This window comes from Thunnus maccoyii, chromosome 9 (assembly GCF_910596095.1).
Source record: "Thunnus maccoyii chromosome 9, fThuMac1.1, whole genome shotgun sequence".
Classification (NCBI taxonomy): Eukaryota; Metazoa; Chordata; class Actinopteri; order Scombriformes; family Scombridae; genus Thunnus; species Thunnus maccoyii.
The window spans coordinates 32,102,026-32,119,126 of NC_056541.1; the positions used below are offsets into that span (position 1 = coordinate 32,102,026).

General features: G+C 40.3%; 1 protein-coding gene across 2 annotated transcripts; it reads right to left on the minus strand.

Annotated features, from left to right (window-relative positions):
* Positions 1-2,586: 2,586 nt before the first annotated feature.
* man1b1b (mannosidase, alpha, class 1B, member 1b) lies at positions 2,587-15,128 on the minus strand. 2 transcript variants are annotated; one of them, XM_042422517.1, is made up of 15 exons: positions 14,851-15,128; positions 14,575-14,701; positions 13,908-14,026; positions 13,018-13,126; positions 12,700-12,818; positions 10,003-10,130; positions 9,804-9,913; positions 9,395-9,574; positions 8,708-8,856; positions 7,714-7,902; positions 5,818-6,008; positions 5,031-5,151; positions 4,505-4,699; positions 4,224-4,355; positions 2,587-2,798 (listed from the first exon to the last, which is right to left on the minus strand). In XM_042422517.1, the coding sequence occupies exons 2-15, from the start codon at positions 14,579-14,581 to the stop codon at positions 2,592-2,594; spliced, it is 1,956 nt and encodes a 651-aa protein (XP_042278451.1). In that variant the 5' UTR covers positions 14,582-14,701; positions 14,851-15,128; the 3' UTR covers positions 2,587-2,591. The 2 variants fall into 2 exon arrangements, with proteins under 2 accessions (XP_042278451.1, XP_042278452.1); XM_042422518.1 differs by having other exon boundaries at positions 13,908-14,072.
* Between the last annotated feature and the right edge of the window lie 1,973 nt (positions 15,129-17,101).

A 17,101-nucleotide genomic window follows, 5' to 3' on the forward strand; every position in this document is an offset into this window, starting at 1 on the left:
CACTTTTAATTCTACAAATCAGTCATCAGTTAAGTTTGTGGCAAAATACACTAAAATGTGCCTTCTGGTCGTGCAACTGAATTTATGTTGTTGGGTACTGATCTGTATATAATGAAATGCCTGTCTATGTCTATGTTTTACATCTGTAGGTGTCTGATTGGTGGGTGCAGCTAAAATAGAAGTGAATCAGTCATCAGTGTTTAAGTATCAATCTTCACAACCCACACGAGTGAGACTATAATAAAAAGCACTGAAAATATCTCCTTTGTTTGTTTTTCCTGAAAGAAGTGGCTTTGGAGAGATGGCTTTTCATCGTTAAAAAATGCCCCCAAATAAAATCAAACATCAAGTGATTATATTTTCAGCATCTTTGGCTCAGTCATTATGCTGAAATACATCCAGGGAGGGATCACAAAGAGCCCTTGTAGGCAGGATTTATGCACACACACACTCACTGGTAGAGATCAGTATTATGTAAACCCGATGATTGCTTTGAGGGACTGCAGGAAAAAACAGTAATCCTTATTCCATTCTACTGTAAAAATATTCATATCTGCAGAGATCACAATGACTGTATAGCACATGTGGAAAAATAGCTTGAAATGGACATGAAACAGTTGAATGTTGTCTGAAGCAACATTAAAGGCACACGTGAGACAACACTAAGAGGAAAAATTACACAGAATGTACAAGAGAAGTTTGGTCTCAATACAAATTCATAAAATCATCTACATGAATAGCTATATGAACTGTTGGTATTTACAGCAAGCTGCTCTGTAGCCACATAACTACACAAATGAAAAATGCACAATGATAGCTGTACTCATTACACCTTTAAATATACACAAATCAATATATTATGCTAAATTTATACTCAATCTCATAATTCATTTCTCTTGCTTGAAAGAAAAACAAACGTACTCTACATCTTAAGACGAAAGATAAACGAAACGGAACATTCAGTGGAAATAGCAGCTGAAAAAAAAAAAAAAAAAACACCTCAGATGCTACAAGCTCATTGTTGTCCTCATAAATCCAAAGCTTCACAGTAAAGAGGAAAATCTGCTACTTGGCAACAACTGGAATGAGACCAACTGAGGTCAACTGAGTCCCACAGAAAGAGAGTGATGCTGCATTCATGTCACATGAGAACACACGTTGACTCATCTAAGACATTCATACTTTTTTTTTGAGTATTTTTGTATTTTTGTTCATGTTTAACCTACACTACACTGTCATACAATGTCACTGCCCTAATGTCACATTTACTCTTCCTCATATGACATAAATGCAGCATGGGACAGAAAACACATGGACTGAGGGCACAGTCATGCCTCATCAGGGAGCTTCGGCTTTATTTCCTGTAGGGCATCTGAGGAGAGTTCTAGCCAAAGCACTCAGAGAGTGTGTGACGAGGATTTTGCTCTTTCTCATGTCACACACACACATACATACATTTCAGCAGAGCGGTCAGGTTGTAAGTTGCAGGCAAGGGTTGGTTTCAGTTCAGACAGCTGGTGACTGTTGTTTCACTACAAAGGCGACCAGCCCGCTGTCACTCCAAGCACTGAGGTCAGACCAACAGGGCAGCTACTGGTTTAGTCTCATCCTGTTTAAGAAACTTCTCCACCCTGATAAGGACACAGTGCTGGAGGGACAAAGTCTTTTTCTGGCATAAAAATAGTCTTTTTTTTTTTTTTTTTATAGGAATTGAAAACACACGACAAAAATATCAGCTATCAGCAGCTTTAAACTGGAAACATCAGTTGAACTGGACACTCATCCATTAAAGAACCAGTGTGGAGGATTTAGTGGCATCTAGCAGCGAGGTTGCAGATTGCAACCGACTGCGTACCCCTCCTCTCCCCTCCCCTACCCTCTCCTCTCCTTCAAAGTGCGTAGGAGAACCTACGGTGGCTGCAAAAGGCCATCTCTAGAGCCGGTGTTTGGTTTGTCCCTTCTGGGCTACTGTAGAAACATGGCTGTGTAACATTGCGGGCTCCATCTATCTCCCTATGTAGATATAAAGGGCTCATTCTAAGGTAACACAACTATTCCTATTTTCATGGGATTAAACACTAATGAAAACATACTTATGAATATCATCTTCCATTTCTGTCAATAGAGCCCCCTAAATCTTACACACTGGTCCTTTAACATGTGATTAAGACTGATTAGATTCAAGTCACAATCAGGGTTTTCTTCAATGCCGATGCCTTCAGGTGGTCGGGAGGACAGAAACATGAACTCTGTCTCTATCAGAAGTCCACGCTACAAAGACAACCAGTCAAATAAATAAACAAGGCGTAGCCACAAATGGAACCAGGCTCTTGTCATTTTTCCATGGCTTTTAGCACAAATCAAACAATTGATTCCATCAGTAAAAAAATGATTTTTTTTCCAGTTGTGGTCTGTGTTCAGGGTTGGTTTTTTTTGTTGTTTTAGCAACATTCAGTCACTGAGACAGAAGAAGGAATTATCTGGTCTAAGACGAACCCTGAGATGTTGATGGCGTTTATAGGTGCAGTTTTATTTGAATTTGAATTCCTCTGTGTGTGTGTGTGTGTGTGTGTGTGTGTGTGTGTGTTGTGTCACGCAGGGGAAGGCCATATAGGCAGCGGATGAGCTTCAGTGTTGAAGACGTACTGGTCTAGACTGATGAGGTCGGGGTCATCGGAGAAGAGCAGGTACAAATATTTCAGGGTCTCTCCCAGGAAGAAGCTCTCCATCTTGTCTCGGGGGCTCGGGTAGTCCGGGTCACGCACGTTATTGATGGAGGTGTAACCACCAGAGGAAACCTGAGCACAAACACACATTCATTCAATCCGTAGGCCATATTTTACAACATAAACAGCAAACCATTTGGTATTTACAAGCACTGCAAATGTAACTGAACAGACACAGCTGGTGGTGCGTTCAAGACAAATTTTGTTCACGTGTGGAAATAAAGCTGAAAGATCTTAGCACAAGTGACCGTTTTAGCAGTTCAACATTTTAACTGTCTTGACAATATCATGTGTAAGTTGAATATGAGTTATTTCATTACCGGCCTTTTGGCTACATCCACACTGCAACCCTTGATTTATTGCTCAGATCTGATTATTTTGTTTGGCTGTTCACATGACTGTACACACTGAGGTCGTATTGCAAAAAAAAAAAAAAAAAAAAAAAATATCAGACCTGTATCAGATTTAGGACCACATATGAAAGTGACCCAATCAGCTTCCATGTTATTTGTGCTGTTCACACTGTTATGAAAACAGATCTGAGTCACATATGAGCAAAAAAAATAGGATTTGGGCCACTGTAACCTGCAGTCTGAACATGCACGAGCCTTAAACTGATAGCTGAACCCAGCCTGTAACCACATCTGTAAGACCCTGCTGCTGCCGTCATATTGAGACCCCCGTTACTGGCTGTCAGAGTCAAGACTCGGCCTCAAGTTTTATGCAACAAAATGGTCCAAACACAAATCTCTGTACTTTGTTGGATCGGGGAGCAGAACTCTACACAGGTGTCTTTTAAGTAGATGCAACTTATTTACTTCATTTTCATTTGCTGATGTCATTTTGCTGATGCTGAAATGTTTTCTACCTTCAGTTATTACTGAAATGTTAATCAGAAAATCAAAGTTGTCTTTATCAGTTTGTGTGCCTAAAAAAGCCCAGTGTCCTCTGGTAGCATCAGTCAGTCTGCAATGATGAATCACTTTAAGCAGCTATTAGTTTCACTTTCCATTCCTTCCTCTAAAATATTTCTAAAATCTCTAAAAGAACAACCTCATTATTGCAGACTGACACTCAGAGATATTTTTAGTTTAGATGAGAAACGGTACCTCTGTGAGCACAAGCGTTCCTGCACATTTCACTGAGCAAAGAGATGACAAGCACACTGCACACGCTTTACCCGTCATTCACACACACACACAGAAGCAACTGAGGACTCAACTTTTGAGGACAGAAGTGGAAAAACTGTAGAAAAACAGCACTGTGGCAAATTCCTTAAGTATGTACTTTTTATCCTGAAGATGACATTAGACTTACTGTATCTGTGGTCTTTCACAAACAAATGAAACTAGATTTTAATTGTTTATTTGTGTTTATTATAAAGATGTCCTGTTTGGTGTATTTAATTCTTCTGTTTCATCCTTGTATCCCTGCTAGGATGACAGCGAGAAGACACGAGGAAGAGATGCGAGTCGACCTAGCTCTCATGTTACTCACCTTGGTGTACTTGTTAAAGCTCTTGAGAATCTCCCAGCCCCAGACCCGGTACTTGTGGTCCTTGGTGAACCTGTACAGGTAGAAGAGACTCTCCACCGTCTCTGGTCGCAGGAGGTTGTGTCTGTCTGCAAGCTACAACAAGGAATACAAACAGTGAATTATGAACCGAGTCTGCCAGAACTTAGAGTCTTAATAAAGAATTGCAGGATTGTTCACTGTCATATTTTTGGTAGTTTCCTGCATTTCTGCTGTGTGATCAGTAGGAAGATTGAGGGTGGTACCTTTACTTCGATGTCTCGGGTGCTGCCCTGGTGCATGTTGAAGTGGACGATCTCTGGGCTGAGGCCTGTCTCCATGTGCACGTACATCTGGTAACAAGTCTCCATCAGCTGTTTGGCCAGATCCATATGATCAGCAGGCAGGCCGTTGTGAGCACCGAGAGCCAGAGTCCCCGGCAGAAAGCACACGAGATGGTCCTGAACAGAGAGAGCACATGAGCCGAGAATTAACAGACACAACATACTGACTTCAATCATCTGTTTAGAAATGGAGTTTCATCTCCATAGGTTCCCAGTTTCTTATATAGAGTGCAACTAGCAATCACCACTTAAACCAAAAGGCCTTATTTTTTAAAATCATTTCTGTCAGTCTACACTTAACCCAATAATTATTTCCTTTTTTTCCCCCTCTGCATATTTAATAATGTTTCACCACATAAAACAGGCAACATTTACGTGAACTTCATTGTTACATGACATTTCTGTAACTAGCAAAAAAACCTTGTGGATGTTTTTGAATGTTACTGACCATTTTAGGGCTGAACTGCCCGTGTGAGATCTCTCCGACAAAGGTGAGACCATTAGGTGAAGACTTCTGCAACAGGTTCTTCTTCACCCCCTCTACTGCCTGCAGATACTCCTCCATTAACCTAAAACAAGACGCACACAAACAGTGGATGACGCCTCAGGGACTGCAGTCTATGTTTGACAGACTTACATGTGACACTGTCTAATACAGGCCCAGCAATACATCCTGTAGGTTTGCACTGATCCTTGTTTCTCTCTTAGTATCAGTTCAGACAACTAAACACAGCACTATGTTTCTGTTAGAAACAAAAAATTGGGGCTGCATCTAACGGATAATTTATTCTCTCTCATTTAGGCTATGAAATATCAAACAGTGAAAAATGTTCACTGCAATTTCACAAAGTGCAGGTTCACATATTCACATTAGAGCAGCACTAAAATTCAATTCTCAAAAAAAATGCAGATAGGTAATCTCTGTCTAATAAGGTCTACCAGTACTGATGTCACTATGTCAGAATGGGGCTTCACTAATGTCTGGCAGATGTCTGTTTAGCTGTCGATATGGGATGTGGGTAAAGCACAGCAGGTAACAGACACACTGTGAGATGAAGAGCTTATCACGCTGTGTCAGATCTGTCAGGAAACAAGGACTCCCTGAGTATAAGGACTGTCAGCTGTGACAGCGTGGAACACAATCCTGATTTAGCTGGTAGGACTTCACTGAAAGCCCCAACATTACCAACCCTGAATCTGACAGGATAGAAAGAGGAAGCTGGACAGTGACTCACTGGTCCTCCTTCTTGCCCCCCTGGATCCACTGCTTCAGCAGGTATTCATAGTAGCTGTCTGCCCTGGCTCCCAGTGTGTAGATGCCTTGATGGGTAAACTGCCCGCTGTTGGTGTTGATGAACATGGGCACCAGGCCGTCCAGCTTGCCATCCAGCTTGTGGACCTGTTTCATAACCTCAGCCACGGCAGCCTGGAAACCAAGGACCGAGGTCAGGTGACATTTCTAATTTAAGAACTTAAGAGTTAATTCCTTATCCCAAGTAGATTTAGAGTAAAAATGTCTAGAAAAATGAAAAGAAACCAATTCTGAATGCAGAGGACACCGGGCCCTGCAAAAAGATTCAAAACTGATCAAATCAAAACTGTTTTTTCAGATTCTGAATGCTCAAATGGATGTTAATGTTGTAAGAACTTAACTCCTCTAAACATTTTCCAGAGGAAACAACGTTGTACAGATCATCTCCATGACAAAATCAGGCAGAAAACGTGACTGTGTAAAGATAATATTGTACGTGACTAAGGCCCAGGTGCCATGTATTGATTCCTTGAGCTTTCCAGAGCATCAACAGTATTTCCTATCACACAGTATTGCAGAGTAATGAGATGAGGCTAGAGAGGTATCTTCCATTACATCCTAGCGAGTGTGTTGGAGATTTCCCCTTCGTATCCAGTCCCTCAAGGAGTTTAACCTCTTGTGATTAACATGTATTTAACTCAGTTCAGTAATATTTGTGTCAGCTTGCGATTCTATCCAGTCCTGGTAATACTTGTGGAAAAACAGATCGAGCCAAGTCAGAAGAATGGTTGGCAATGGGGAAAAATAAATCCTTCAGCTTGCTTCAACAAAAACTATTGTTAGTGTTTGTCAGTGGGAAGCCAGTGAGGGATCCAATAACATCTTTTTCTGGGTAGTCGACGTGCCTGCATGGATGGCGATGGGATCTTTTCATATTACACCCTCTTGATGAAGCTCCTTTCAAGCAGAATAAAGAACCAAGAGGAACCAAGACCAGGAAAAAACTAACTCAATAAAATATACAAATTTATCAAATACTACTATACTAAAACTATTGACTATAATTTGTACTTTTACCAGTAATTACATATTAGGATTATGTAATCCTATTATGATTGTCATTTAACTTAATATATACAACATTGAGTGCTGCTGCAGTCAGTTTAAAGATTGAAGGTAACTGGGTTCTGACTATTCCTATGTGGGAATTAGCATTTTAAATTACTGAAGGATCTCATGGTAACTGAGTCCGTTTCCTGTTTTAAGTCTCTTTGGAAGAGGTGACCACGACTGCTGTAAGGCAACAAAAGCAGCAGCTGATATCAGACCCAAAAGTATCAATGCATACAAGACCAAATTTGAAAAACCCAACACACAGTCTACTCTAGAGATGTTGAACCTCAACAGTAAATCTAACATGACTGACAGGCTGTAGTCATGCTTGTGGCACTGTGGGGTTGAATGGAGGTAAAACACCAGAAAACAAAACCATTTGATGGAGGAAAAAAGGGTGAGACAGTTTAGCTGTTAGATCCTTATTACAAGAGGAGCAAAAAATGTGAATTTTGGCCTAAATCAGAAGTGTTTACCTTCTATTCACATCTCAGACTGTCAGGCTCAGCTCTACATTTTGGTTCTGTTGTACTTTGTCGGCCTCAGCTGTATTTAATCAGCCTCAGTTGTGCTTTGAGTTTACTGTGAGGCTGAAAACACTCAAGTAACTGAATCAAAATAAGTAAGTTGTCAGGAACCACCATGAGGTTGCCATTTATAAGTGAAATTATGATATGTCAGAAACACATATCTTCAGCTCTTTGCATCAGCAGTAGAGAAGACGGAAAGCAAATGTTTCTGGGTGGACTCTTGGTCAGTTGATTACCTCATACTGTGGGTCCTGGGTGAGGCGGCTGAGCTCTCTGAACTCCAGCTGGATGCTTGTGACCTCAGCCACAGTACTGTCTGAGGTCCAGCGAGGGGGGTGGGCTGTACCTTTGCCAATGTTCACATCAGAGTAGGGGATCTTGGACGGGGTGTTGAAGGCTGGCATCAGCCTGGAGCCAATGTCTTTCTGCAGAGGGAGAGTGCAGGATAGATAGATAATAATTTAAGCATTTAAATCAGTTCATCAAATCTGAAAATGATCAGTTTCTTTGTCTTATATGATAGTAACTTCACTATGTTTGGGTTTCTCTCAATACTGTCAAAATTTCCGTAAACAAATAAGATGATTACTGAGGAGACTGTTGAACAGTCTACCTTTTACACAGTATAGTAAAATAGATTTGTCACAGTATGTTTTCAGAGTTGCTGTCGATGGTTGTGAAAGGAATAAAAGGGGAATGAAAATATCACTTCCAACATTTTTATCCAGTGTGAGCTTGGACAGGTGCTTGGCAATGACACACAGATTATTCTAAATGCAACCCTATCTTAAAAAAAAAAAAAAAAAAAATCAAACATCTGTTTCAATTAGTGTTGTTTTCCTAAAGCATGTATCTTGTACATGCTTGTATCTGTAAGACAATAAGGCTCAATGGATAGAAACATCTGAGCAAATGAGAGGATCAGAAACTGTTGGAAGCACTTCAGACACAGTTTGTTACTCTTACATGTTTATTTCTGTGTAAAGTTTAAAGGAGTTGTTCTTCACTATGGTTACAGTACCAGCCCTTGTGAAACAGTGTCTGGCTTCTATTTAGGAGTCTGAGTAACACCTACAGTTTGGTGGTATAGAGTCTGCAGATGACTGCAGTAGATAGCGAAGGGGCTGCTATGACCATTCTTTGATGTGCTTACAAACATCTCTCAATATTTATGATCATTTTTTACGTGAGCATGACAGTTTTGAGATGAGTGCATGTGTGGATACTCACCGCTTTGTCCAGGAACATGGTGTCTCCAGTCAGATGGTAGGTACTCAGCAGGCCTCCCAGGATGCGGATGGTGCTTTCAAACAGGTTGACATCTACATTCTTGTTGAATGTGAGCTCTGTGGCCACCCACATCTTTGCTTCTTCAAATTCTGCCAGACAACATGATAAAATCTTAAAATGTCCAACTCTAGAAAGTTCTAGAAATTAGAGAGAATTGGTGTTGGTGTCCTGAATAGAGAATTAAGGCACAAGTACTTGCAGTGTGAATTTGTTTCCCATGGAACTCCCAAATTATGAATGATTCAATGGGAAATCAAATAATCATAGGACTAAATATTTATATATATACACACCCAATATCTCAATAAAAAGTTAACTTATTTAGTACATTTAACTGGTTTATTAAGATTAAACTTAACCTTTTATGTCATGTTCCCATCAGCCTCAGCTGTACTTTGTGTTTAGTGCCAATTAGTAAATGTTTGCATGCTAAAATGCTGAACCAACACACCAAACACGATGCCTGCTAAATATCAACATGCCAGCATTATCATTAATGAGAATGTTGGCATGATGTGAGCATTTAGCTCAAGTAGCGCTTCACAGAGCTGCTAGTACGGCTGCAGACAGAAGTGACGTGATACAGAAGCAAAAGTTAAAAGTTGGACAGCACAAAGGTCAGTCTACCTTCTTTAAGCCCCAGGATCCACATGGTATCCAGGGCATCAATAAGTGTCAAGCCCAGACCAAACCACTCGCTGTAGGACTTGGAGATGGGTCTGAGCTCATCATGGCCCCAGGCAAAGTCTTTATAACCCTTCCATGCATGTCTGAAAGCCTCTTGGACCGCCTCCAGCCAGTCGGTTACTGGAACACACACAATCCACACAAGATGCCCGTTTAGCATGTCATCTAACTCTGGAGAGTGATTCAGAAACAAGTGCCTAATGTCTGGGGATGGAAATGTTCTAAATGTCACAATGTCACTCAAAAGTGGATATTACATTTAGCAATCAAAAAACAGAAAAACTGCTAAAACTAAAAGCCTCTTAAAACTGTGATGCATTTGTTCTAATGCAAATAAAACAGCACACACCTGAATCTTTTGTGGAATTGGCTCCTTGGTTGGCAGGTGAATCCTCCTTATTTTCCTCGTCCTTGGTGCCTTCTGTGGCTTGGTGAGTGTCGATCACCGCCCCACGCCAGCTGAAAGTCAGCAGAAGATTAAAAACTAAATGATACGTTTCATTATTAAGGGAAACAAACTTAAGGTGAGATCACACTCCAAGTTGCACCTGATGACTCCCTCCTCTTCCCCTTCCTTCTTTATGTCAGCTGCCTTGTCCTGCGGGTCTGAAGTGTTTCCTTTCTTCTGCAGACGATTCTGGAGGGCAGGTGGTCCTCTCTTATTGGACAGTTTCCTCTGTGGCAAACGGTGACATGTACAAGAAACATTTTTAAATGACTGTTTTCTATGTGAGCAAGTTGTACACACACATCTAATCTGCTGATACTACAGCTTCAATTTAACTAGAAAATATCTCATTTAAAGGAAGTATTGTCTATTCTATTACTACTACTACTACAGTAGTGCTGTTGTGTGTGTGCAGCAGAAGGGCTCTGGAGGCCCTGATAGCTGTAATTGTAATAAATGTCAAAGAATTAAATGCCTTCACTATTTTTATTGAATAACATATTAGATAACAAAACATAGAACATAATAACTGTCTCACTACACTACAACACTGAGCAGCCTTTGTGGCATAGGCTACATCCTCCAATCAACAAATCCTATCCAACTACCACCCAAGCCTCTTTGCTATTAACAACCACTTTGCCATGAATATTTGGAAATGTTGATTTTGTTGAACTAATTTCTGCTCCTCATGTTATAATTCTACTGTCTTTGCCTGAGAAGTTAGCTCAATAAAAGGCTTCCCATAACACTAGCTCCACTCAGCTGCTTGAAGAGGAGGAAGCGCACATGGTTTGCATCATTGTGTGACCTCTACCAAAATGAATGATGATTACACAAAGCCTCCCCTTCTAACCTTTGTTTTTGTTGTTGAACTAAGTGTCTATGATGAAAGCATACTTTGAGGTGACCTGATATTCAAAATAACTGTGATTCATATTAATGGCTTTCTTTCTTCCATCATCTAGATTCACCTCGCAGACATTATTGTTCACTTGCCATTTGTCATCCCTCCTTTTCACTGCATTCACATATTTGATCTCACATTTCTCTTGAGTAATCATTCTAACAGTTACTGCTGGAAATTGTAAACAGTTGAGAACATACGTCATGGGATTTTGTTGCAACTACTTTCCAATGAATAAATAGTGAATTATCTGGGGTAACGGATATTGTTTGTCTAAAGGAACAATGCTGTTAAGTTTTTTTAAATGTTATTTTTAGAAGCTGTGAGCCCCACAGACATTATTCCATTCCCCTCCATTGTTTTGGGGACACACACAGTGTTTCCCCTATAATAGTACACGAGAACCCCCGCCAGGCCAAAAAATCATTTTTTAAATGTCAAAAATAACACCAAATATCCATTCATTCGCAACAGCGTTTGGGAGCCTTTGAGCAGTGCTGTCTCAAAACATGAGTTAACGTCTGTGTCGTTGCCTGGGAAATTGCGGGTAGCGTAACTCCTTTTAAGGAAGAGGGCGGAGTGTAAGCGAGTGAGTGGTTAAGCAAGAGAGTGAGCAGTGGAGCAGAGGAAAAGGTTAGCAGTAAGTTGTCAGTCTGGCAGTAAATGTTCAGTACAGACGACAGTGTGTCAGTTAATAAACACTGCAGCTTGTCAAGACCATGAAAAGTCACGTCTGTTGTTTCCCCGACTGCTGGAAAATGAAGGGGTTAGCAACAATGGGTTAGCCTAGCCTGACGACACTAAACAGATAATTCTCCAGCCCCCCGCCCCCCCACCAGGCCAAACCGCTCAACCCAGGGGAAACACTGACTCATATCTCAAACTCTGGACAAATAAAACCAAAATGATATGCTTGGATAGATACTGCTAGGACAAAATAACCAACGAACCAACCAACGATGTACATGTGTCCATACTGTAAGATGCACAGTACATCTTACAACATGGACAAGCCTGATACTGACACTACTGAGCTCCCTGTAGCTCTTTTCAGCTCATTGCAGATGCTTTAAAAGTGTAACCAGCACAATTTTTAGATCACATATCTTGCTCCTGTAATTCTGCCGTGCATCTTTCTATTGTTAGGCAATCCACTTATAGTGGAGGTTAGGTTTAAAGTGACTGACAGGTGTGATGACAATTTCAGTCATATGCTTCAACTTTCACATTATCTGAAACTAAAATGATCTAAAGCCCTGACAGGCAGCCTTGGACCTGTATGATGGTTATTCCTGTAATATCGTCATCAGCCTATCTCACGTGTAGGTGAATATACGTGGGTTTAATCATTTGATGAGCCACTACAGTTGTTTAGCTGTCACATAATGAAAAGGAAATAAGGTTTGCTACACATTTACTGTGCCACTTCAACAAACATGTTTTGTAGAGGTCATTTGAAAATCTTTTGCATTCAGCACAGTGAATGCTGAGCGCTTGAGGAATGAGCTAAATATGACAATCTAAGAAAAAGCAAATGCATAAATGTAAAAGCAGTGGATGTCAACTCAAAAAGATAAAATACTTCATTTCAGTATAATATCCAACTATCAGGTGCCAAAAAGACAATGGTCAACAATGTCAGTGTCCTATTTGTTACATACCTATAGACTAAACTACTGCCATTGTAATACAACTACTGAGCCTGAACTCCAACCCCGAACACACTGCAGTCACTTGACAGGATGCTGAATTTGTCTATCCAAAATAAGTATTAACCAAAAAAAAATGTAAAAACATCAGCACAAGAATTTTTTCCACACTTTCCAAATATTTGAAGAGATCCAGTCTCTTTAGAAACCCTTCAGAGAAGAGAAGCAGAAGTTTAGAAACCTGGGAGGGTTGTTCTGGCAGCAGTGGTTGGACTTGTTTGACAGGCTCAGGCAACACATGAGGGACGACAGGCCTCAGGACGCTGTTACTGTCATTCTCCTGCTCTCCACCTGTAAGGCCTCGACACACATGCAAATACACATTTAGTATGAAATACTAGAACTATATTTTTGAAGTCACATTTTGCAATATTACAGCCCACAACTGCGTGCATTTTAATCCCTTAGTACTCCCACACTGTCATCTGAACATAGATAAAACAACTATTATTTTGTCAACGTTCACATACAGCCATGTTAAATGTACACAGAGTCTTACCTCTGAGGTGCTCAGTAACAGTAGGGTATGAGGAAATTCCACAAATAAAAAGGAGGACAAGGATGAAGAGGATGAGGCTGCGCTGCAACCTGGACAGCTGCTTCCATTTCTGCAAACACACGGCCAACAAAAAGAGGGAGAAATGCTGTCAATTACTGTCCATCCCAGACTTTCAGGTACAGGGTTTCTCTACACCGAGAAAGAACTTTAGTGGACAGGTCTCATCTGACTGATTGAATATATTGTGGTCTTGTGCAGAAAGGTTTTGAAAAGTCACAGAATGCATTGGTGTAGTGACAAGTTAGCATAGTAAGCAAGGAAGCATTAATTAAATAATTTTGATATGAGCTTATATTGACCTCAGTGATGAAGGAAACCACTTTATCTTTTTACACATTTTTTTCCCAGTTATTTTTTTTCAGTCCTTTCAACTTCAGAATTTGTAAAGAACTGTAAAGTCCTAAATGTGTTCACTGTGAAGCCAGCAGGCATGCATATCTGAAGATGCTCTTAGCCAAGTACATTTGTCTGCATTGACAAGCAGTTCATTTTCCACACATACTGTAATTCAAACATTGATTAGTCCTGCAATTAATTATTATTTTCATTATTAATTGATGCCAATTAGATTCTCAATTAATTGATTAATCGTTTGCTTCATGAAATGTCAGAAAAATTGTTCAAAAAATGACCATCACAACTTCCTAATGCCCAAGTCGACATCTTCAAATTGCTTTTTTTGTCCAAAACCCCAAAGATAGTCAATATGCATCTCCACAGTTATGATACAAGTGTCAGCCAGCACTGGGAAAAGTGGGACACCAGAGCAGTGTTCTAAGCAGGGTAGGAAACCAGAGCACTATAGAAATGCCTAGATGTGACCCACTTACTCTCCAGCAGGACTGCCTCCTCCACTGCTTACTGTTGTTGTAACTGCCCCCTCCTTGTCCAGCCAAGGTTATAGATACATAGCCCTGACGAGATGGTGTGTGCATGTCTGCAACCCAGCCTTGGAGGAAGAGACACAACGAAGAACGGCGTGAGTGACAGGAGAGCTGGGTAGAAAGGAGAGGTGTGGTGATATTAAAACAGCTCCAAACAACGTAATGGGACAAGATGCAGCCACCATGTGAGGCTGGCTAGTAAATATAGGTGTGGGTTTTAAGTGATTACAAACTCACCATATTGTTTGACATAAAACGCAAAGTTTTGCGCCTCCTAATTCACTTTACTCACGTTTAACTTTGCAGAAGAGCGCTTACTTGTACGTTCACGCTGCCACAAGTTCCTGTGACCTAATTTCACACACACCTTATCCTGTCCTAAGTATCATATATCCAATGCTAGCGCTTCATTTCAGGGAAAATATGAACATCAACAGCTAGCTGTCATCGCATCTGCAAATGCCACCAAACAATGCCAACTGTTATCAACAGGCTCATTTTATCAACAGTGTTACATTAACGACAATACATGGCTTATCAAGTTGATATAACATCTACTGGATCAATGTACGTAAAATAGTTTTAAATAACTAAATAATAACTCTAAATTTACCTTTCATACGAGGGGTATACTCAGGTGAAGCCCCGCTGCAGCGGCTACTTCGACTCCGCGGCGCTGACTCGAAGTAACGTTTTGGCGGATTCACAGCCCAACTGCGGACCGAGGCATGACTTGAGGCCTAAAACAAACGATACCACGAGTAAAAAGTCGAGCACTTTTCCAGAACAAGAGAAACAGTCATTGTAGAAAAACAAAATAAAACAAAACACCTGTTTTGTTACGGTTTAAAGCGTGTCAAGAAAATGTTAAATATGTAATAGACATTACCTTTGAAAGTATCCAGCATAAAAATGTGTAACCAGCCTAATCCACCGCCAGTAGAGCAACAACAGTCAGTATTTCAATTGTGGTTAGCTCAACGTTTATAAAATAGCCTCGGGGGTCCCTTCATGTTAAAAAAAACTTCATCTACAGCGTAACCAGACGCCACGCAAGCAGTGTCCTAATTTTAATATCAATATGTCACAGACAATGACAAAATATGTCTGAATAACGTCCACTTGTAGCTTTGGATGTGATGCCGCTCACTGACAGAAACAAACGGGATACAGATGCTGCCCACATGCTGCGTTCAGTGACTCCCTGAAATTTCGTAAATGACAGCAGTACACTTTGGTCAATTAATTAAAATGTTTGGAAGGAAACGAATCCAATACTTATTGTGTTTCATTTTAGGCATTCAAAAGTTGTCAGTCATTTTTATTACATTGTGTTAAATTATTATACAAGATGGAAAAAAAACTCCTCAGGGCCACAGATTAAGGAAGAAGGGTAAAACATGGCATTTACAGTGGTGTTTAATATTCCTCCGCCGGTGTAGATCGATGTGGATAAAAATGCATAATGGTAGTATTTATTGCAGGGCAGGTTTTGAATGCATTACATGATGGAGGTGTTGTTTATTGTAAACATTATTATGTATGTCTTGGATACAGATATCACTAACAGGACTATTAATACTGACACCCCTTGAGAATAATAAGCCTTATGTAATAGTGACAGGGACATAATGGGCCCTTACGACACTAGATACATTCCTGTTGGTTTACCATTGGGGTCATTTATAATGTTTAGGCATTGTAATTTTGGTTCAACCTGAGCCTAAATGATATTGGAATGACAATAAAATCAGTCTCTCAATACAGTCTGACTTTGTCAGTGGCTCTCAGCCCCAAGCCCATTTGTTCTTGCAGAAATACATACATTTTAAAAACTGTATTTGTATTCCTAAATTAATCTGTATTCCTCAAACAACTGGGCACTGTAGTTTTTAACAAACATCTCTCTATATAAAGCAAGAGATTTCTGTGTGCCTGTCCCTCTGTATGTGTATGTGTGTTTGTCCTTCGTGTATCTCGAGAACCATTCATCCGATCTACTTCATACCTGGCAGGTGGATTGCTGGGGAATAAAGGAAGTGCAATGTCGATGTGTGAAGTTGTTTGGATGAGCGGTTCTTGAGAAACATATAAAAATACCTCATAAACAATGTTGATTTGCTTCTTCTTCTGCCATTGGAGTTAACATGCGGGAATACAAACAAACAAAATTACATCCGTAGTATTTATTGACTTGAAAAAGTTTAAGAGACTTAAACTCGACTATTGAACCGTGTACTGTGAATGAAACTTGGCATGTATGCACCCCACATTATGGTCAGAGATGGGATTACATCTGTAATGATGAGAACTACCATAGAGAATGAATTGAGAAAGTTTAGAGAGGTAAATGCACAATATGTAATTTCTGACGCTAGGAGTCTCTCAATCAAAACAATAACAAAAGACAGAGTTTGATGACATTGTGAAGTAGCGTGAGATCATGGGAGTTGTTGTCTTCATCGTTAAATATCTCACCGAGACATTCTGAGACAGTCTCATGCACATTTGAACGGGTACTACAGTTCATCAGATCAACTTAAACTCAACTCAAAATTGTAGTCTCCAGATATTCTGTGTGTGAGGCGTTTAGGGGACATGGGTAAATTATAGCGTCTACTGATAGCCTGCGTGTGAGGCATTTAAGGAACATCGTTAAATTGTAATATCTACTGATAATCTGCATGAGAGGCGTTTAAGGGACAGGCACTGTTCTCTCTAGGTATTGAGAAATCTGCCCGTTCTGAACAGGCACATTTTGAACGGGCACTGCACTGGTTACTCACACAGGAAGAAGTGCATCTGTTAGCAGCAGGACTGTTAGCAGCAGTGGATGAATCCACATTTGGTGCGCTAGTGTGTATTTCTGGTAGCAGGAAGGTGTACATGACTTTGAGTCAAAATTAAATACAGTATGAGTGTTCATGGTGATGAACACACACACAGTAGTTTATAAATAAAGAATATTGCCAGACTTACCTTTTAAGGTACTGTTAGTACAGTAAGTTAATTTAGCTAGCACACTGATTGGAGCATTCAGGTGGTGCAAAGAAAATAGCTTGTACCACTGGGAAGCCAGTAAAAGACCATGTCCTTGTTGCAGATCGTTTTTCAGATCAGATTAGCTCTCAGATAGCAAG

What these genes read in the sequence shown, in the direction of transcription:
- man1b1b (XM_042422517.1), bottom strand. An exon ending in GGAGGCAGTCCTGCTGGAGA is followed by an intron (nt 13,127 to 13,907) that starts GTAAGTGGGTCA and finishes GTGTGTTTGCAG; the next exon opens with AAATGGAAGCAGCTGTCCAG. An exon ending in GATCCTGGGGCTTAAAGAAG is followed by an intron (nt 8,857 to 9,394) that starts GTAGACTGACCT and finishes GTTGTCTGGCAG; the next exon opens with AATTTGAAGAAGCAAAGATG.